Genomic DNA, 19,888 nt, shown 5'->3' on the forward strand with positions numbered 1-19,888 from the left:
TATTTGATTTAAATTAATCATTGCACAAAGATATGATAGATTAAAACCTTCCAACATAATTATGTTATAACTTACATTTGTGTACCTTAACATTCAGCTAGTCATCTGGCTATTAGTAACCGTTATTGTAGGAGCATCGCACGGTCGCACTGAGTCGCATAGTCCTCAAGCGAACACGGTCACACCTAGACGACGTAGCTGGAGAAGATCATCAATTGCAGCGCAGGAGAGGAGTGGCAGTTGGTGACGAAGAGATCGATCTCATCCAATTCTGAGCAGGAGCGGCCGGAACCATGACGATGGACGCCACCGCCCTGCCGTCGGAGCTGCTCGTGACCCCGCAGCCGCTGGTTGGCTTCTGTGGGCTGGACACGGCCCGGGTGTCGGTGCACAAGGCCGTTTGGGAGGCGTTTAGCGGCAGTCTGCAACGCAAGGCCGCAGACCGGGCAGCCGTGCAGTACAAGCTGCTGCCCCCCAACTATGAGTTTCCGGTAGCCAAGCCCAAGCGGGCCAACTACGAGTGGTATCACCCGAAAGGCATACTCAAGCGGAACTGGATGCTAAAGCACCTGCACGTCCTGCCCTCGGTGGTGGTGCTGTTCCAAGATATGGAGTGGAATGATCTACAGTGGACGGAGAAGCAGGTGCAGTGTGCGGCAATTGTGCAGGCCCTAAAGAACGCCCTGCAAGAGAGAAATACCCGGCTGTGCCTGGTGCTGCTGCAAAAGGCAGCGCCGCTTCCACCTGGCGAAGATCTGCTGGCTGCAGAGCGAGCCGCCAGTCTGACAAACGCTTGTGCAATAACTAGCAAGATGCTGTTTATTCTCCCCCACACAGAGCATCTTACAGGCTACGCCCTGCGACTAGAGTCCGCCTTCTTGGATATGGCTCAGTCCTATTACACCCTCATGTCCAAACGGATACGCAACCATCGGGATCAGCTGACGGCGGCGCACACATCGTTGAAGATACGGCACCAGTTCAAATTGGGGTTCGTGGCGGAGATGCGGCAAGATTTCAGCACTGGCCAAAAGTATGTTTTCTTTAGCCTTTTCGTTATGCATTTAAGTATTATGTATTTCCTCGCAGGCACTATTTCCAAGCCTATGCCAATCTGGACGAGATTCGCATCAATGACGGCAATTGCCTGGAGATTAAGACTCTGGCAGGATTTTTGAACTATAAAATCTGTCGGCTTATGTTTAAGCTAAAGACTCCCAGGGATGCCATTAATCAGTTTATTATCCATGTGGAGAAATACAAGTCTAGAGTGGGTTTCAAGGATCTAGCCTTTGAGCATCACGCCTGGTTAAGCACTCAGTAATACCGAGCTGTAGCACTTCTTTAGATATCATAATTAATTACCATTTTATTATAGACATTCCGTATTCGCTGAGCTGTTTTGCGAGGCCATCAAGAACGGACTGCCCGCCCTACAGACGCAACACCCTGGAATCTATTACCACAAAGCAGCTGAATATGTGATGAAGCGACGTGATGCAGCTTTGGAGGCCTATGCTGCGATTCAATCCTCCTCAGAAGCTACATCCACAGCGGTTCAGAATCCTTTGTCCCTGTACACAGAGTTTTTCGGGATCCGAGCGGTTAAGACCGGCGATCTGGTGGCCGAGCAACAAGCCAATATGCAGATATGTGATCAGGAGCGCAGCTATAACCATTCAGCGGGAATCATAGCCCTGCTCAGCCAGGCCATGGCCCAGTTCAAAATTTACAAGTGCCTCAGGTTTCGAAAGAAACTAGCGATCGACATGGCCGAGGAGTACCTGAAGAGTGGGGATCATGCCAAGGCTTTGACGTAAGATTATGTTTTATTTGATCCGTTGCAAAAAAATTAACTTCAATTCTTTCCCAAGTTTGTATTCCTTAATGCTGCCCGATTATCGTCAAGAGAAATGGTCTACGATATTCACTGATGTTTTGCTTAAAACACTCCGTTGTGCGTTGCTCTCGGGATCTGTAGCTGACTACATTGCATGCAGCGTTGAAGCATTGTCTTTGCGCCATCAAGGCGAGCAGTCGGAGCGAATTCTGATACTGGAGAACCTTTGGCAGGTGTTTCAAGGCGTGCCACCCATACCGAAAACTCAGCTGATGCCCGAGGCGCAGGCGTTGTGGACTAGTGCGCTGGCCAGCGTGAAATCGCCCATTCAAATTGATTTAGATAAGGTCAACGATGTAGTGGAAATGTGTGCCACATTCGAGCGGGTTCAGTTGAACAACGACGACTTGCTCCAGTTGCAACTAATAGTGCGGTAAGTTTTCTTTTCTTTACAACTTATGTGCATCTACTTATTTTTCCTTCTGCTTAGTGTGCTCACGGATGTTCCTTTGAGAATACGCAGCTTCCATGTCATTTTAGCCGATGCGGGGAATCCCCAGAACAGCTACAAACTGGAGGCCCTCAAGTATTTCTGCTTTCCCAGCCTCACGCAGCTACGGGGCCAAAAGCAGCCGGATGAGGAGCAACTGGAAATTCAGCTAAAGGAGCCCAAAAACTTTGAAAAGAATATGAGATTGGAGCCCGGCTCCTACTACCAACTTTTCTGCAGCACTGAAGCACAGCAGTTTCACGAGAACACTCAACTGCGCATCGTCCGACTGGAGGCCCACATGGGCACTGACCAGGTAGCCGCCCTACTCACGTGCAGCTCCAACTACTCACGGCAGCTGTTCCGACATCACACGCGCAGTCGCGATCTCGATGATAACGTGACGATCAATCCCATTTGCTACATTGCGCCCACGTAGGTCAAAGCGATTGGTAACGGAAGCAGAGACTTATTTCCGGACAATTGCATGCAATCAGCGCATTTAATGCTCTACTAAACACGGTTTTCTATACCAGCTTTCATTTGGACACGCAAACCAACCTTGGCCATGGACATGATAGCGGCATAAGTGAGGAAAAGGAAGTGGTGGCTACAAAAATGCTGGTTAACGAGTACTATCCTGTTGTGACCACTGTCAGCAATCCATACAATGTATATCTGCAGAATGTGGGCGTGCACATTAGTATTCCCGTGGGTCTTCGAAATAGTGGTAAGTACGAGATAAAATGTAATGGAACTTATATTAGTGGAAAACTTTAAATTTTAATTTGATTATGAATTTTAGTCCTTATTCGACTTAAGCTAAGCATCTACAAACTGTACTAATTGGTTTCACATGCCCAAAGCCTTGTCGATAAAGCTCCTAACAGTCTTGACATTGGTATAGACTCCCGGTGAACTTTTTCGTGCACATCCAACGCCCCACGAAACAATTCCGCATAGTTGACCCTGATAGACGGCAGGTCCTCCGGAGTCCCCTTCGCAGGAATCCTTGACGCCCGGCACTGAGGCGCAAAACATGGTGTTCGTGATGGTTCCGCGCAGCTTATACTGACTCATGCAGGTCTTACGGGGAATGAGCGCCACATCCACGCTGCGCACCTGCATTGACACTGCCTTGGTCCGTTCCGTAATTTTTCCCCAGCCGGAGACCTTGATCAGATCACCAGCTTTAAAGCTAGCATTACACAGCTCGATTGTGGACACTTTGGGACCGCTGATGGGAGCTTTTAGTTTCAATACAGCCACGTCCATGGCAAGGGTGCGGGTGTTGTAAGCCTTTGGGGTATAAACCTTGTCCACACCACTTCTTACACCCGTCTCCGTAAGTCTCGTTGCCCCGGCGACGACTAGGATACGAGAGGCGCCGACTCCCTTGACGCAGTGGGCCGCGGTGACGACATGCTGTGGGGTAACCAATGAACCGCCGCATATAAAGTTCCCACTGATGCGCAGGTTCACTAAGTAGGGCACACTAGCAATGTCCACCGGTACACCGCCCACAATCCGACTGTTGGCCTCGTTGCTGGCCGCCCAGCAAAGTGGGATCAGGTGGAGCACGAGCCATAGCGTCGCCATCAGCTCACTCCATCCCTCGATATTTGCCGTATCCGGTAGATGTAACTACCAACCGAGTTTGCGAGTCGCTGGCCAGCTGCGATCGCTGTTCCGAGTCAATACGCGCGGCTCTGTGCTCCGATTTATATGCCTCTTAGCAAACAATCATTACACAGCACACATATTATTTTATGGCGCAATTACTAATTATTTTAATAAACCATTTTGTATGGCTTATCGCCGGGTTCCATCATCGTATTTACTTTAGAAACTGAAACCCAACAAAAAGTGCTGCGCAAGGGGGCTTTATGTGGGTATTCTAGGCGCTTTTACCGACCTTCTGCCGTTGGTTCAAATCCATAAATTAGTTCATTGAATAGTTGGCGATTAAACTGTATTTTTTTAAGATCATCGTGCCATTCTAATTTCGTTTAAATGTTGTTCCATTTAGCCCGTTTCCGATACAAAGGTATGGTGATCATGAAACCTCAATTAATAAGGAAACGATTTGTCGAGGTCTAATAGTTTTAAAAAATAACAAGATTCAATACTGTCTGATCAAAATGTAATGGCTATAATCATTAGATGATTAATACAAATTGCAAATCAACAAGCACATTCCATAACAATTTCAGTTTCCAATCCTGCGTAAAGTTTGTTCTATAAAGTCACGAACCCTTCCGCTAGCCACATTGGTGTAAACACCTGGAAAAGAAGGTCGTGCGCAGCCGAATCCCCAGGAGACAATGCCACAAACCTGACCGCGGTAGACCAAAGGACCTCCGGAATCTCCAGAGCAAGAATCGCGGAGACCGCGCACGGCGGCACATAGCATAGAATCGCTTAATTGGCCAACTCCGGCATATGAGAGCTTACATTCCGCTCCTGGAAGCACTCGCACAGTGGCAGTGCGGACCTGTTCGGCAGGATCACGGTCGTTTTCGCGGGTCACTCCCCAACCACTAATCCTGGCATACGCATTACCCTCCGGCGGATTGCGACAAGGACTAATTGTGGCGACTTTACCGTGGATTAGCAAAGCGGCCTCCTGCAGCTCCAGCAAAGCTACGTCCATGTCGAAGTTGGTGGAAGAGTAGCTGGGCGAAGTGTGAAACATAGCTACATTGCGAGCCACTGGAGCTTCTTGCTCCAAACGACTTGCGCCGGCATGAATCGTAAAGTCCACCGGCTGGGATCCATAAACACAATGCGCTGCACTTAGGACTACTGTGGTGGAGATTAGGGATCCTCCGCAGATAAAGTGACCATTTTGCCGCAGGTAAACCAGGTACGGAACCTCCGAAATAGTTGTCTCCTTGCCGCCCACTATGCGCGTTCTGCTGGAGGAGCTGGGAACGACGAATGCTAAATGGCAGAGCCACCAGAGCAACCACAAGCCAACCATGGCGTGTCCAGACTGACGGCTACTATGTATATTGCTCTCTAGTTTTCGAAGTGATTGGCTTGCATCTGTTCCGGAAATGCGACTAATGGGATTATTATTGCATATTCGGAAAAATATCTCAATTGCAATACCACTGCATGGGATAACTGCCTTATTAACAATTTATTGGGTTAAAGTTTAAACAAATGGATTGGTAGATCTTTAGCAATGTCGCTCTATAAAGCTCTTCACCCAGTACGTAATCGCTGGACTACTGAGGCGGGTGTAGACGCCTGGATAACCACTGCCACATCCGTAGCCCCACGATACTATGCCCACTGAGCGATCAGCGTGGATTATGGGCCCACCGGAGTCACCTTGGCAGGCATCCCTGGCGTTATCCCCCCGAGCACAAAACATGTTGTTTGTTACTTTTTGCTGTTCTGATCCCACTGATTGGATGCACTCGCTGTGCGAGATGAGCTTAACATTGGCCTCCTGCAAACACTGGTTCCAATTGTGACCCTCCTCGTTGATCGCTCCCCAACCCAAAACCGTGAGATTTGAATGCGGTGGCAGGTCATTGAAGTCTATCTTCACCATGCTCGCATTGCCGGCGATGTCAAAGGGACTACTCAATCGGATTACTGCCACATCGGAGTCCAGTCCACGTTGACGGCAATAGTTTGGTGATACGCCGACATACCAGGCCGAACGCACATGCTCCGGCGGTGACTTATCGCCAAGGCACTGTTGTTGGGCATGTAAAGTTAAATCCCGGACCTGGTGATGTCGTCCCTCCAGGCAATGAGCTGCTGTGAGAACACAGTTTGGCGAGATGATGGCGCCACCGCAACGGAACTTGCCACCGCGTCGAAGATTGACCAGGAAGGAATGATCTTTCACCAACGTTGTTTTTCCTCCAAAGATTTTACCCTGACGAGGAGTAAAGAGGGAGCTGCCCTCCAGTTGATGGAGCAGTGCTAGTCCAATAAGGAGTCTTAACATGGTCTACGGAAGTGTCAGCCTGGAAGCAAGTTTATATGTATCATTATATACTATCTCTTCCTGCATTCCCCAGTTAATTGCCTTCAGATAAACTTAAACTATTTATTAACCGTTAAAGCTAAGACTTAAGATTACGCTCAGGAATGCTCCTCCACGACGCGCAGAAACCATTTGCGGATCACAGGCACACTGGTGTATATGCCAGGCAAGGCGGAGGCACAACCATACCCAAAGGATACAATCCCCGCCAGCTGGCCGCGATACACCAAAGGTCCTCCCGAGTCGCCGTCACAGGAATCCCTTTTGTACAGCTTCGCGGCACACACCATGGAGCGAGTAATGCGATGTTTCCCTCTGAAAGCAGAGACGCAGGAAGCGCGTGACCACATGGGCACCAGGACACTGTGCACCCGCATGGCAGTTTCTGACGTATCGGCATTTAGGGCACCCCAACCCGAGACCTTGACCACAGCGCGAGCTGGAACGGATTGTGCTGCCAAAGCTATGGTCTCTATGTTAGCTCCGATCATATCAGAACTCAGGCGCAAGGCAGCCACATCCATATTGAGGGTTTTGTGATTGAAATCTGGACGAATCGCCATGAAATCCACAGTGCGAATGATGGCGTAGGGACCACCCTGATTGGAGGCACCACCATAGACCTTGAAGTCATCTTTGGTCTTGTTGTAAACGCAATGAGCCGCTGTGATAACCCATCGGGGCTTGATCAATGATCCGCCACATAGCTCCTCGGCTGTGGTAACCTGTACGAGATATTTCTCCTCCTTTATGCTGGACACATAACCACCAATGATGCGGGGCTGCATCTCCACGCTGTCGGGATGTGCGTCCGAAGCTGAAAGGAAAACCAAAATCAGAACAAGGAACAGCGTAGCCAGACACCGGTCAATCATTGCGGTTATCCAACTATACCGAATGAAGCTGAAACTTGATTATATATTATGTAAGTGCGGACGGAACAAGACTTCAACATTTGCACAATTGTTCAATCAAACATCTTTGCTGGGAAGTTTAATTAACTCGCAATCAATGATATTTAAACGGAAACGCTCACATTTTAGATTTGGATTTAATCCCGTACGTAACAAAAATAATCTGTTATGGACTTCATAGACAGCATATTCCCAATCATGTTTACCTCATATATGTACAAATATTTTAAAGATCTGTCTGAAGTGGTTATTCGTCATTAAGATCTGAGGAACAATAAGCTGTTATTAAGAACAATTTTTAGATTGAGAGTTCGTTAACTGTTTGCATTGCATTTACTTAAGGCAGTTGTTTATCTTCTCTGCCAAACCCACTTATGTTTCGTTTTCGTTTCGTGTTTACTTCCAATGTCTTCATATCTCTATTGTTCTAATATATTTATTTATATTGCCTATAGGCGAGGCTAACGTTTCCTGCGTCAAGATATATCTGTTGATCATGAGACCTCTCTTTAGTAATAGAATTTATTTTTAAGTACCATATTGCAAAATGTCATGAAAGATGGTGTTTAGTTAACAAACTTTTATTATGTCGCAAATAGCTTTCAACGACCTTACGATCTAGGGTAGTTCTAATTTTATATCGCTCAAACTTGCGATTCTCAATTGTTGGCCATGATATTGGTGGCCCACTGGCGGATCGAAGACACGGCTGTGTATACGCCTGGATAGCCGGCTCTGGCGCACCCATAACCAAAGGATACGATGCCCACGAGCGTGTTGTTCCTGGTCACTGGGCCACCGGAATCTCCGCTGCAGGAATCCTTGCCGGCAGCGCGTGCACAGAGCATGTACTTGGTGATGGTAGCCTGACCGCGGTACTCCTTCCGGCACTTTTGCTGCCTGACCACCCTTATCTGTACGGTCCGCAGCGTTTTGGATGCCGTTTTGCTACCTTCCTTGGTCAAACCCCATCCTGCAATGCGTACCCTTGAACCGCCCTTGGGTCGATAGTTGGCCATTGATATGGTTCCGATATTTGTGCCCGTCAGGGATTGGTTCAGCTTGAGCAAAGCGGCGTCCATGTTCATTTTCTTCGAGGTGAACTTGGGCGCCACGTGAATGGAACTGACGGAGCGAGTGACGCCATCACTGCCATCCAAAGTAGTGGTTCCACCGCGCACCGTGAAATCGGAGGCACGGTATCCCTTGACACAATGGGCGGCAGTTAGAACCCATTGTTGGGCGATGAGGGAACCACCACACAGACTCGAGCCTCGACGCAACTGGACAATGTAGGGTGTGGTGGAAATGGTGGTGCTTGTGCCACCCACAATCCTCGACTGAATCTTGCTCGATGTGGCGATCTTCTTGTTTTGGTTGACGCCCTTGGTGTTGAGTTTCCTCGCTGTAGTTTGGTTGCGCTTGCTTCTGTTTCCGGTTTGGTTTTTTCTGCCTGCCAACTGCTTGGTTCCGTTGACTCTTCTCAGTCTCCTGTTTCTCCTTTGCTGATTGCTTGCCACGGTTTCGCCCAACTGGATGAGCTCGGCCAAGAGCAGCATGCCCAAAATAAGACACTCCCAGCGCCAAAGCATCTCGATGTGAACTGTTGTGCTTATGACCTTGCCCCGGCTTTTATGGCCGGATATTTGGCAAAACATCGAGAAATCACCTGAGCAAACAGTACGGTACGGGTCACAATGGCAGGCATTGCCACTTCAATGGCATTCCAGCTCCAGGTGCCATCAACGATCAGGGTTAACTATCTAATACTGATTAATAAGTCGAAGAATCTAAGCGGAGCTAGCAGTACCTGTGAATATTATCCACTATCCAGTCGGACAGGTAGCTCACATCAGAGTATACTCCTGGACTATCCCTGGCGGCACACCGATGTGCCCTGCCCCACGACACGACGCCCACAAGGATGCCTTGGGAATTGACCACTGGCCCTCCGGAATCCGCGGCACATGCATCCTTTAAGCCCGGCACGGATGCACAGAACATGCTGGCCGTGATGTTCCGGTAGCCCCGATACAACTCCCGACACTCCCGTTGGGGCATCACTTGCACATGGACACTTTGCAGCTGATTGGGCAGCGACTTGGAGCTCGCTTTGGTTAATCCCCAGCCGGAAACCCGGACGAAAGATCCAGATGGCGGAGACCGCACGGCCAAGGAGATGGGTTTCGCAATGGAGGCTGAAAGCGGTTGCTGAAGCTGGAGGAGCGCCACGTCGTGGTCCAATGTGGCGCGGTTGTAGGCCGATGGCAGCAGTATTTTCCTCACATAGCGGGAGTTACGCATATCAGTTAGATAGGTCACCCCGCCACGAACCACAAAATCCGATGGTTTGCCATCTTTAAGGCAGTGGGCGGCGGTCAGGACGCAGTGTGGAGTGACCAGGGAACCGCCGCACTCGAAGTTCCCACGTCGCCGGATATTAACCACGTGCGGCTGGTTCCGCACACCGCTCGGGTGGCCACCCACAATACGTGGGCTTCGGCTTAGTTCCAGCTCCTTAGCCGCAGACTCCGGACTCCAAATCATCCACAACAACACTGGCAGCAGCATACCTTGCATCTCGATTTCGACTCGTCTGTAATGTGAACGTCGGACGACTAGAACGACGAGCTGCATAGCACAATCATTTATAGAGCGGGGCGATACTGACCTTTCTCAACGAAAACCACTTACAAAAACACCTGTTCTTCGGTGTTTACAGACGGCAATGAACTTGGTATGGTGGAGGCTACTACGAGGAAGCACGATGGTGTTTGTTTAGGGCTTGGAAAATAGATAACGAATAGTGGGAACACATTTACTCTTATTGATTTGTTAGCTCCGACCATTAGATGCTATTAAATTCCATCACAGTTCGCTTAAATTTGAATGCCAATTGAATTAAAAAATTTATGCAATAAAATAAAATGCACATAAAATATATGTATGTTATGCATCCATCAATTAACATATTAATATTGCAACTTCTAGTATTCCTCACCACGGATATCTCTCCGGGTCGCCAAAAGCTGCACTCTCAGATCCAAATAGACGTGGGCGAGCTGTCCGCCCACGGGAGCAACACGGCCACTTTCTATATCTTCAGCCTGACTGAGGCGGAAATCAAGCTGCAACAGAGACTAAGCTACACTTTGGATGTGGATCGCGGTCCAGGAGGAAGTGGCACCAATGCCCGGGTGAGCACAGCTCCGAACAGCTCGGAATCTACGCCCGATCACGAGGTGAAGAGTGTGACCCAGAGCCTGGCTGCCATTTCCCCGGTGCAGATCGAGTACCTGGACGAGACGCGCTTGAGAAAGTCACGAGAGGATACGCTCACTGTGCGATGCTACGGCGACTTTAAGTTCACCGCACGTTTCTACACGATGGATAGGAAGCCTTTGAACCAGGTGTATCGTGGCGAGAACTTTTTGCTCAGATCCAACACGGAAGTGGTGGCCGTGAACGATGTGGAGATACTAGACAGCTTCTTTATATGTGTAAGTGTAGTTTAGGACATTCAAAAAACCATAGGCTCATTGCCATATATCGTTTCCTTGTAGGATCACAACATAGTGCAATCAAACTACAGCTTTAAGCAAAAGAAATACACCAACAAGTACAGCGCCGGTGAGCAACTGGAAAGCGTGATAGTCCTCCGGACGAATGCCACTCTGCGGGACTGGACGACTGCCCGAGATCTGGATCACCGCGGCAAGTTGGAGGGCAAGGCGGTAGTTAGTAAGTTTATCAGGCCCGCACTTAAACCTGCCTCAGAGGAGCCTCTTGCTCCCACACCGCCAGCCGGAATGAGTGCCTACATGAGCAAGAGTCTGGTGACCAAGATACCCACTACCATGACCATCATAAACAGCAATTCGGCTGTGTCCAATGCACTGCAGGTCGCCAACGCTGGAGTGATGAGCAACTCAATGCACTCGGATGATGTCAATGTGGCTGAGGAAGCAATAAATACCCAAGAGGGAATCAAAACCACTCGGCTCATATACAACAAGGCTTTGGAAGCTGTGCAGGGCACGGGACACTGCCGCGGCTTTATCAAGGGTATCTACACGTTGGAGGGTTATCCTTCTACTGTGCCCGTTTTCGGGGTGTTCTGCATTCGCTGGCGACGGGCCAATGGCATGGAAGAGAACGAGTCCAAGTTCGTCATCCGGGGCTTAGACATTGCAGAGCCACCGCTGAATATCTACTGCACCATCGAGGAGAAGATGTTCGTGAAAATGCCCATGGCCTTTAAGGTGGTGCTGAAGAATCCCACGACGCATGTGCTTCACCTGATAGCCAACCTCAGCATCAGTAAGACGGATAACTTTATATGCTCGGGTCACAAGCAGGTTGGTCCTTTTTATGGAACTCCTTTGGTTTTTCCCAAATTAAACTGTTAATCGTTCCAGCTGGATATATCCATAATGGCCTACGAGGAAAAGGAACTGGTCTACAACCTGTATCCATTGCAAGTGGGCTGGCAAGAGTTACCAGTGCTGAGTCTGGAGTACAATACCAAGGCCGATCCACAGAAGAAAGACAGCCAGAATGCCTTGCTCGACGAATTGGTGCAGCGTGCACTGCCCAAACGAGTCTTTGTGCTGGTAAGTGGTCACTCATGTTTAGATTTCTTCCGATTCTAATTAATTTCAATCCCCCAGCCACCTCTGAAGCAACAGAACAAGTAGGGATGATACTGATATAATGCCGCTTTAGTTTAAGTGTTTTAAAGTTTACAAATATCACTGGTGTGTAAAAATTAACTACGCCTACTCCCTCTTTATTGCTAACAACAAAAATACATACATAAATAGCTATATTTAGAGAGTTGCATAGCGTAATACTTGAGAGTGTGTGTGATTGTATTGTATAATGTATTGTTAAACGGGCCAAGACGCACTCGACATTATTGTTAGTTGATTACAGCGTTTTAGATAAGCAGTACTAAGTCTTGGCCAGTACCGCAAACTGCACATATTTTCGTACATCCTTTGAACGTACAGTAATAAATCAATAAAGCATACAAATATCGTTGAGAGAGCACAAACATTTCAATCATTTCCGGATCTCTTTCCGCTCGAGGCAAACTTGAACACGCCTTTTTTCTGGTTACGATTTTCATTCTGCAAATACACAAAGCAGTGAGGACCACAACTTCCTTATCTTCCAGATGTAGTAAACTTACCAATAAGCGATTTCCGAACAACATCACAGCCTTATCCTCCGCTTCTTGCGGGGTTGCACGTTCCCCTGCGGACAGAATCGGCTGCCGCTGGTGGATATGTAGCTTCTGTTTGATGGCCTGCGAGAATATCACCCGCCGGCTCACCGACTTCATGGCCAGGAGCAGGTCCAGCCAGGTCCATGTCACATTGTGATACTCCAGCGTAGGTATGACTAGTGAGTAGTCTGTGATGTCTTCTAGATTCTTCTCCTTGTTACCCTTGTAGCTGACGCGCACAGGCACTTCGGGTATCTTGATGTAGATAAACAGCTTGTTTTTCTCGGCGCGCTCCTTCATCTTCTCCACGTCATCTTTTTCGATCTTTACATAGAACTCGGAGTCCTTGGCCCCTTTCTTTCCCTTGCCCGAACGTTTGGTCGACGAAGATGACGATGACTTGGCCTGTAAATTCGTTGTGGACGCCGAACTAGTCGAAGCGTTGTCATCCAGCTCGTCACTAACCTCCGTTTCGGAGGCATCGCGGTCCGGGAAACAGAACTTCAGCATGGTGCTGTAGAACTTTTTCGTAATGGCAATTGTAATAGGAGCCACATTAATCTCGAAATGCTCCTTCACGGATATGCCGCCCACTGGAGCTTTTTCACGGCAGAAAATACGCAGCACCCGCTTGTGGGTGTCAACGGGCATGTCCTTCTGGATTTCAGTGGCCAGCAAAACATCGCGATAAATTTCTCGTGGCAAAAGATTTTCCATGCGTATGTTGCCCAGCTCCAGCAGATGCTCCACCGAATCGTCACTCTTGGACTTCTTGGTGTATAAAAAAGCACTAAGGACAAGATCAGCTATGCCAATCTGTCCATCCGTTTCGGTAAGCCGCCACTGGGCACGCTTGAAACAGATCTCATTGGTACGCACCATCGTCACCGACTCGTCGGAGCGCACGTTCGATATCTTGCTAAGCTGTGACAACTGAGTTTCCTTGTAGCAGAGCAACATCATGTCCAGGTCCTCGCTAAACGTGTTCAGCTCCTCCTTGCTCTCCCGGATCATCTGCTGGACATGGTCGTACTCTTGACGCAGCTCCAGTGAGTCGCCATCTTCAATCCGCTCTTTGCTGATCATGTGTGTATCTTTTTCCAGCGAACGAATCTTCATCAGTAGACTACGGATTACCGTTTGCTTCTGCTGGATGGGTCGCTTTTGATCCTCCGTCGAGTGCAACTGAAGCTGAAAGCGCATCCTTGTCAGCTTTTCTGCCGCCTGCTTTCGCTGGGGTTCGACGTAAAGCAATAGATTGTTGACAATATCCAGGATCATGGCGTACTGCAGCGAGTTGGTGCATACATCCAGGTCGTGATGCATGAGTGTGAAAGCATCTACGGGATCGTCTTGTTTTTCCCATGGCGATTGCAATTCCTCTGAAGGAGGTGGCGGTACCTCCGTAATGCTATTTGGATCGATGGCATCGCCGTAGCTCACGTAGAAGAACTCGCACTTACACTTGGACACAATCCGCTGCAACTGGACGGGTTGTGCACCTCCTGAATTGTCGCTCAAAAAAGCTCCAACAGTCTCTGAAACTACGCCGCCCACACTGCGCCCACTGCCAACCAAATGTGATATGTCCGGCAAGTTGTTGATCACAGTCTCGTCCTTGTCCTGAATGTTGTCCACCGTCAGCCACATGATCTCCTTCTCCAACAGGGAATTATTATCACCCGCACTAACTGTTGCATAGTACTGCATGCACTCCAACAATCCCTTCCATGTGGTTTTTGAAATTAGCGAGCGCTCGCGCCAAACTGGACGATGTTCCCGCTGCAAAATTTCAGCTTTGGCAGCACTGATAATTACATAGCCAGACGTCTCACAGCCTTTTAGCAGTACTTGCGAGTTCACCAGACTGATGGACCAGTTCTCGTGGATTATATCCTGAGCGGAACATGCCTGCAAGCCCTGGAGCTGCAGTTCCCTAGATTGGGTGCTATGATCATCACTATACACATTGAATTTGTGGTCCGCCTCTGCGATGAGCTGCTGCAACATGGCTGTAGCATGAATCTGAGCGGGGGCCTTTTTCAGCGATGCATTTGGGTTGGAAACTAGAAGAAAGGTTTTTAGAAAAAAAAAACTAAAAAGTTATGAGTTAGCAGCTCACTTGGCAAAACCTCGCTGTTGGTGCTAGACAAGGTAATGGTGCTGTCACTTCGCTTATGTTTCAAAACAGCAGAGTTTGGGCCCTCCTTGCGATAGCTCTTTACCGCCTCCGTGGACAAATTGTTTTTTAGTTTCTGTGACTTCATGAAGGAATCAAAAAGAGCAAAAGCCACATCTCGATTGCTCTTTGTCCAGGCACCCTTTAGGTCATAGACTACCAATTTATGCGTGGGTGTTGTGGACTGCGCTTTAACATCCTCTTCCGTGCTTGTGGCCGTCGTGGGTATCAGTGCCTCGCGTCCATAGGAAACCTTGGCCACGCTGAGGAAGTAGAATCTCACGATTTTGAAGGCATCTGCTGCACTGGCCAAGTTCTCAGAGCTGCTGTCCATCTTTTCGGTGAGAATGCTCTTAAGCCAGATCTCTGCGTCGTTGAGCTCGCAGTTCATGTAGATCGTTGACCAATCCGCTCGTGGCCGATGGATGAGCCCATCGTCAATAGGATTCAGGGTTAGCGAGTGTTCAGAACTGAAAGACACTCGCCGGCCATTCAACTGGAAACCCTTTTGGAGGGCGTGGGACATCCAGTAAAGCACTTGAAACTTATGTAAGCACATCTGCAAGTTCGCTTTCTTGTAGTGTCGACTAAGGGGTTTCTTTCGCGGTCTGACATTGTTAAAGACCGGACCCCGTCGCGTGGGCCTTGTTACACCAGATAAAATGAGTTGCAGACTCTCAAACCATCGCAAAGTGCTGCCGTACAGCACCAGGCTGGGTATGTCGACTTCCAAATCTTCGCCCGCCTTTGGCTTAGTCTCGAACGATATCCAAATGTTGAGATTAAGTGAGCGGAAGGCGCGGAAGGAGTCGTGAACTTGATTACTGGAGTACTCTGGCAGTTTGTCTGGGGCACAGGGCATCACAGCATGGTGGTCGTTGGGATTAGCCAGGCATACCCATTTCAGCTTAATCGTCAACTTAAGATTGGGAAAATGAAGTAAACGACAATCGTCGTAGCGGGACGCGGTTCGTACAGTGACCTAAAAGAAGAGCATAATTTAATTTGTACAAACAACTATAAAATAATAAGCAATACGCTTACATTAAGTTCCCCTTTAAACATAATCTTGGCATTCGTCAGCACGATCCCGCAATTGTTCCAGGTCAACTCCATTTCCTCTGTCGTGTTATACGGATCGAGCGAGGCGTGGAGGAGTATTGTAAATTGCTTGGCTATCAGAGTCAACCGACCATGTAAAAGCAATCGCAGCTTATCCCAAAATGGCAAAGGGGGCGAGGGATCCTTAGAGGGAGCCGATATCTTCTCAAAACTTAGATTGCACTGGGCCATTACTGGTTCCCAGCACGCCCCAAAGGCGTAGCTACAGCTCTCCAGTTCGCAATCAAAGTCATGGTAGAATTTTAGGGAGGGCATGCTGCGCTGAATCACATCAGTGCCAAAAGGTTCGCCCACGTCAATGAACACATCGCGCTTGGCTCGCTTGGAGCCCATTTGCTCGGCTCCACAAAGGTTTCCATACAGTCGCATGCTTTTTACGCAGAACATTGGTTGTGGGAAATCCCTGAAAATATAATCAAATGAATGTTGAATTAACTTGTCCCACTATATTACCACCCACCTCAGCATAAACTTCCATTCAGTACAGCTGATGTTGACCCCGCGGCACCAAAGTGTAGAGAATTCCAAACCCTCTTCCGGCCAGGGACTCTCGTGATCGATCTCGCGCATAATACGCGTCACATTATCGTAGCCATGGATGGAGGTGTCCGCCATTGCCATTATATTCACGTCCGTCATGATCCAGGCCAGCAGTCGGGTACGAACTGGGCCACTTTCTCGTATCTTCTTTGATCGCTGAATGTAGATCTCTGAGTTCTTTTTCACCAGGTTCGCATAGAGGCCCTCGATCGTTCCAGATGGCAACAAAAGACGTTCTGAGCAGAGCTCGCCAATCTTTTTATCAAAAAGCGCTTTGCGCTTCAAGCTCTCCAAGTATTCATCCACTAGTAGAACATAGTTATCACGAAGTTTAACCTCAAAGGGATCGTCGCTAATTTCCAGCAAGAACTCCTTGATCTTAATAACCAAATCACAGGGTAGCGGTGAGTCCACTGTAAAAGGTTTCTTTTTGTAGTTGTGAACCATTTTTAGCCATTTAAAGTGGGATGTGCACTCTCCATTGACTGCGTTATAAAAGTCGTGGTCATACGGGAAAATGGCCTTAAAGGATCCAATTGTGGTGACCCACACCTTGTTGGAGGGCAGTTGAAAACCAGGAAAGTTTAGTCTTTCTTGGGTGAGTACCTCGAGACGTGGAACTGATTGTAGATCGAGCTCTTTCACAGTAAATATGTGCTGATCATCGATCTTGACAAACACATTCTCCGCATAAATGATGCATCGTTCCTTTTGGCTGAAGAAGAGGCTTTCCACAAAGATCTGAATTGAGTGACGATCAGAAAACTTTATTTCGAAGATGGTGCTACGTTCTGCAGACAACTCCACTACAAGTCCTCCCTTAGGAGTGGTTTTCTTAACAGACGACGCCGGAATAGCCAGCTCTGTCTTCAGGTCTTGCATATCCCGCACTAATGTCAACAGGTGCATATGCAAGTTAGCGTTCCACGTGGCCTCCATGTTGCCGGGTATGTAAATGGATAACTTTCCCAGTGTCCCCTCAACTTGTTCATGTTCCAGTCGTATCATTTTGCAAGTGGCAAAAACGTCCGAAAAGTCGGTGAGGCAAAGCGAGGAAGCCGTCATTGAGCGCATTATTGCCATCTGAAACTCTTCAAGCTTTAGGGTGGTTAGGCTTTGGGACCGTGATAAATTTAGCTCTGAGAAACTGAGCAGCGTATAAACATTATGATGATTGACAAAGTAGGCCGTAATATCCTTGACCTTAACAGACACCCGCAGTGAGGTAGATGATTGTGATGGCTGCACGGACAATGTAAGGCCTGCATTTGGTCTAGCCTGAGATTGTCCCGACATAGTCATTGGTTTTATTCCCCCGTACTGCCGAAGGCACTCCATTGACTTGACCACAAATTCCGCCAGCTGCATGCTGTATTCCGTGCGGAAAGTGTGCACTGATATGTCCAATTTAGTTGTGTTTGCATAGGAACAGAGCTTCACCAAGCTCACTCCGAGGAAAAACGGCGACCCAGGCGAATGAGTCTTTTTCAAGTTGTTGGTATCGTTGATGGAATTTCCTAGATTTGACCACAGAGTTTCCACCATGAGTTCCATACTCCATTGTCGCTGATTCAACAATAAATTCAGGAACTTGTTTTCATAGAGATTACTTCGTTTTTCCTCGATCTGCTCCAAGAGGAATCTCGTGTGACTCACACTCATAGCAATATGCTCATCTTCCAGTTTCATAAGAAGTGACACATTAAACAGTTCCGCGCAGCCTTTAACAACAATTCGCTGCATAATCCACTCGAGAACGCCTCCCTCGCGGCGCTGACTCGCCCGGAGATTACTCTGCACAGCCGTGTCCAGGTCCAAGTGATCCGGCAGTGATTTCTGCTTATGTATCAACTGCATGGGCTGCGCTCCCCTCGATCGCTGGCGGGCCAGGAAGTTGTTGTTGACAAAGTCATAAATCTCACTATGGTTATATATGATTTGGAATGTCTTAAGTTTTACATACAAGTTGAATATGTCTTTTTCCAACTGAAAGGTTAAGCATTAATTAGTATTTCATAAATTAAGTGGAACATAATGTCTTTACTTACCACAGAGTCTATGGTAAATTGTTCAACAAAGAGAAGCTTTTCATATTTGGTATCAATGTCTAAATGATGGAACCCCAATTTGGCCAGCATTGACGGTAACAACGTCTTTTCATCGGTTACTTTCGAGTTAAACTTTCCCGAGATCTGTGTAAAAACCATTAAGTATTATCGATGAACTCATAGGAGTGGTTTTAACATACTTGAAACGACTGCAGTTTGGCACTAAAATCGTTTTGTGAGTTTTCTTTGACGGCCGAAAATGTTGCCGCTCTAATGCTAAAGTTAAAGTTCTTTGGTATAATGGGCGCCAGTTTCTCGTAGTTGTCATTGTCGTAGGACCTCTTCGAGGGCGCTAGGGCTTGTGGGGAGCGTCGCGACTGCTGACCGGTCGATGTCCTTCGCTTGGCCTCACTAAGGAACTCGTACAGTCCGCCGTGGATGACGGATTTGGCATTGTTGATGACCAGGCTAAGGGTCTGCGAACGGAGATCAATGTAAGTTATGCACTGGAGACACAAGTATATCACTTACATCCATGGACAGAGGGCCTTGGGCAAAGAGCGATGCATCCAGAGTCATGTCGAAGCTGACCTCGCCCAAGCAAGGCCGAATCTTGTTCAGATTCTCCAGCGATTGACGGCGAGAGCTGCAGTGCCTCAACATCTTGGCTTGGGCTTCGCTTAGGGCTGCATTAACCAACAGCACACGAGCATTCTGCACTATACTCCCGTCTAAATGAAGCTCCTTCGCTGTGGCATGGATGAACCATCCCGGATCAAAGTCATTGTTCATCAAGACCACTGAAATGTTGTTCACGTGAACTGACATGAACTGGGCAAATGTGATAATGCTCGCCGGCACCTTCGTTTGCCGGAAATCTGGCACACCCTTCGCCTCCGAGGGTTTGCCCTCCGACGTCTGAGTCCGCCGAAGTTCGTAGGTGTCCTGGGAGTCATCCTGTCGACTGTGAATGTCTTTGTTGATGCGAATGTCGCGGATGTAAATGGAGAGCAGTTTGGTCACCTCGGTGGTGAAGAAACTGCTACGCAGGCACACCTCCTCGATTTGCTGTAAAAAATATAAGTGTTTATCGCTTGGAAACCAGAGTACGAATATTATCCATACCACCGAGAATCCACTCTTGCTGATGTGCACATTCTTCAGGGACAAATAGGGCAGCGAAATACGGCCAATCCGTACTTTGACCCGAAATCTCTTGACCAAATACCAACTAATGCCCGTGGGCAAGACCCTAAAATGGAAAGTGATAAATGTTGTATGTTTATAACGATGACGGATTATTTATGAGGCCCCAGACCAGTTAAAACTTACCAATAAACGAAGATGAAGAGCGCCAGGCAGAATAGGAGCAGCTGTAGCATCATGTTGGTGCCTAAATACCATAGTGTTCCAACATTTAGGTTGTGTTTTTAATGTTTTTAAATTTTTTGACTAAATACTGAACAATTTACTAGTTGCGGCAATAGAGTGACCAGTGCATAAAATTCAAAAATAC

The 19,888-nt window shown here is 48.0% G+C and overlaps 8 protein-coding genes across 8 annotated transcripts; 1 reads left to right on the forward strand and 7 right to left on the reverse strand.

Moving 5' to 3' along the window:
- Nucleotides 1–119: 119 nt before the first annotated feature.
- On the forward strand, nucleotides 120–12,298 carry LOC6545415 (trafficking protein particle complex subunit 11). The gene is made up of 10 exons (XM_001971678.3): nucleotides 120–1,033; nucleotides 1,090–1,320; nucleotides 1,379–1,816; nucleotides 1,875–2,273; nucleotides 2,331–2,765; nucleotides 2,867–3,060; nucleotides 10,245–10,753; nucleotides 10,817–11,611; nucleotides 11,672–11,866; nucleotides 11,924–12,298. The coding sequence occupies exons 1-10, from the start codon at nucleotides 294–296 to the stop codon at nucleotides 11,948–11,950; spliced, it is 3,963 nt and encodes a 1,320-aa protein (XP_001971714.1). The 5' UTR covers nucleotides 120–293; the 3' UTR covers nucleotides 11,951–12,298.
- On the reverse strand, nucleotides 3,083–4,053 carry LOC6545416 (seminase). Its single transcript, XM_001971679.3, has one exon. The coding sequence runs from the start codon at nucleotides 3,927–3,929 to the stop codon at nucleotides 3,183–3,185; it is 747 nt and encodes a 248-aa protein (XP_001971715.1). The 5' UTR covers nucleotides 3,930–4,053; the 3' UTR covers nucleotides 3,083–3,182.
- LOC6544346 (seminase) lies at nucleotides 4,192–5,313 on the reverse strand. Its single transcript, XM_001971680.3, has one exon. The coding sequence runs from the start codon at nucleotides 5,311–5,313 to the stop codon at nucleotides 4,540–4,542; it is 774 nt and encodes a 257-aa protein (XP_001971716.1). The 3' UTR covers nucleotides 4,192–4,539.
- Nucleotides 5,436–6,300, reverse strand: LOC6544347 (trypsin alpha-3). The gene has a single exon (XM_001971681.3). The coding sequence runs from the start codon at nucleotides 6,298–6,300 to the stop codon at nucleotides 5,515–5,517; it is 786 nt and encodes a 261-aa protein (XP_001971717.1). The 3' UTR covers nucleotides 5,436–5,514.
- On the reverse strand, nucleotides 6,389–7,275 carry LOC6544348 (trypsin alpha-3). The gene has a single exon (XM_001971682.3). The coding sequence runs from the start codon at nucleotides 7,212–7,214 to the stop codon at nucleotides 6,438–6,440; it is 777 nt and encodes a 258-aa protein (XP_001971718.1). The 5' UTR covers nucleotides 7,215–7,275; the 3' UTR covers nucleotides 6,389–6,437.
- LOC26526638 (trypsin beta) lies at nucleotides 7,829–9,873 on the reverse strand. The gene has a single exon (XM_015158835.1). The coding sequence runs from the start codon at nucleotides 8,909–8,911 to the stop codon at nucleotides 7,913–7,915; it is 999 nt and encodes a 332-aa protein (XP_015014321.1). The 5' UTR covers nucleotides 8,912–9,873; the 3' UTR covers nucleotides 7,829–7,912.
- LOC6544349 (trypsin alpha-3) lies at nucleotides 7,904–9,890 on the reverse strand. The gene has a single exon (XM_015157867.2). The coding sequence runs from the start codon at nucleotides 9,888–9,890 to the stop codon at nucleotides 9,054–9,056; it is 837 nt and encodes a 278-aa protein (XP_015013353.2). The 3' UTR covers nucleotides 7,904–9,053.
- On the reverse strand, nucleotides 11,957–19,886 carry LOC6544351 (protein KIAA0100). Its single transcript, XM_015157866.2, has 10 exons — nucleotides 19,705–19,886; nucleotides 19,498–19,624; nucleotides 18,904–19,440; nucleotides 18,573–18,848; nucleotides 18,373–18,516; nucleotides 16,245–18,310; nucleotides 15,707–16,187; nucleotides 14,606–15,644; nucleotides 12,448–14,549; nucleotides 11,957–12,385 (listed from the first exon to the last, which is right to left on the reverse strand). Exons 1-10 carry the CDS (start codon nucleotides 19,755–19,757, stop codon nucleotides 12,314–12,316), a joined length of 6,897 nt encoding a protein of 2,298 aa, XP_015013352.1. The 5' UTR covers nucleotides 19,758–19,886; the 3' UTR covers nucleotides 11,957–12,313.
- Nucleotides 19,887–19,888: the final 2 nt, after the last annotated feature.

The sequence above is a fragment of the Drosophila erecta genome, unplaced genomic scaffold (genome assembly GCF_003286155.1).
Source record: "Drosophila erecta strain 14021-0224.00,06,07 unplaced genomic scaffold, DereRS2 tig00000021-arrow-pilon, whole genome shotgun sequence".
Taxonomy (NCBI): domain Eukaryota; kingdom Metazoa; phylum Arthropoda; class Insecta; order Diptera; family Drosophilidae; genus Drosophila; species Drosophila erecta.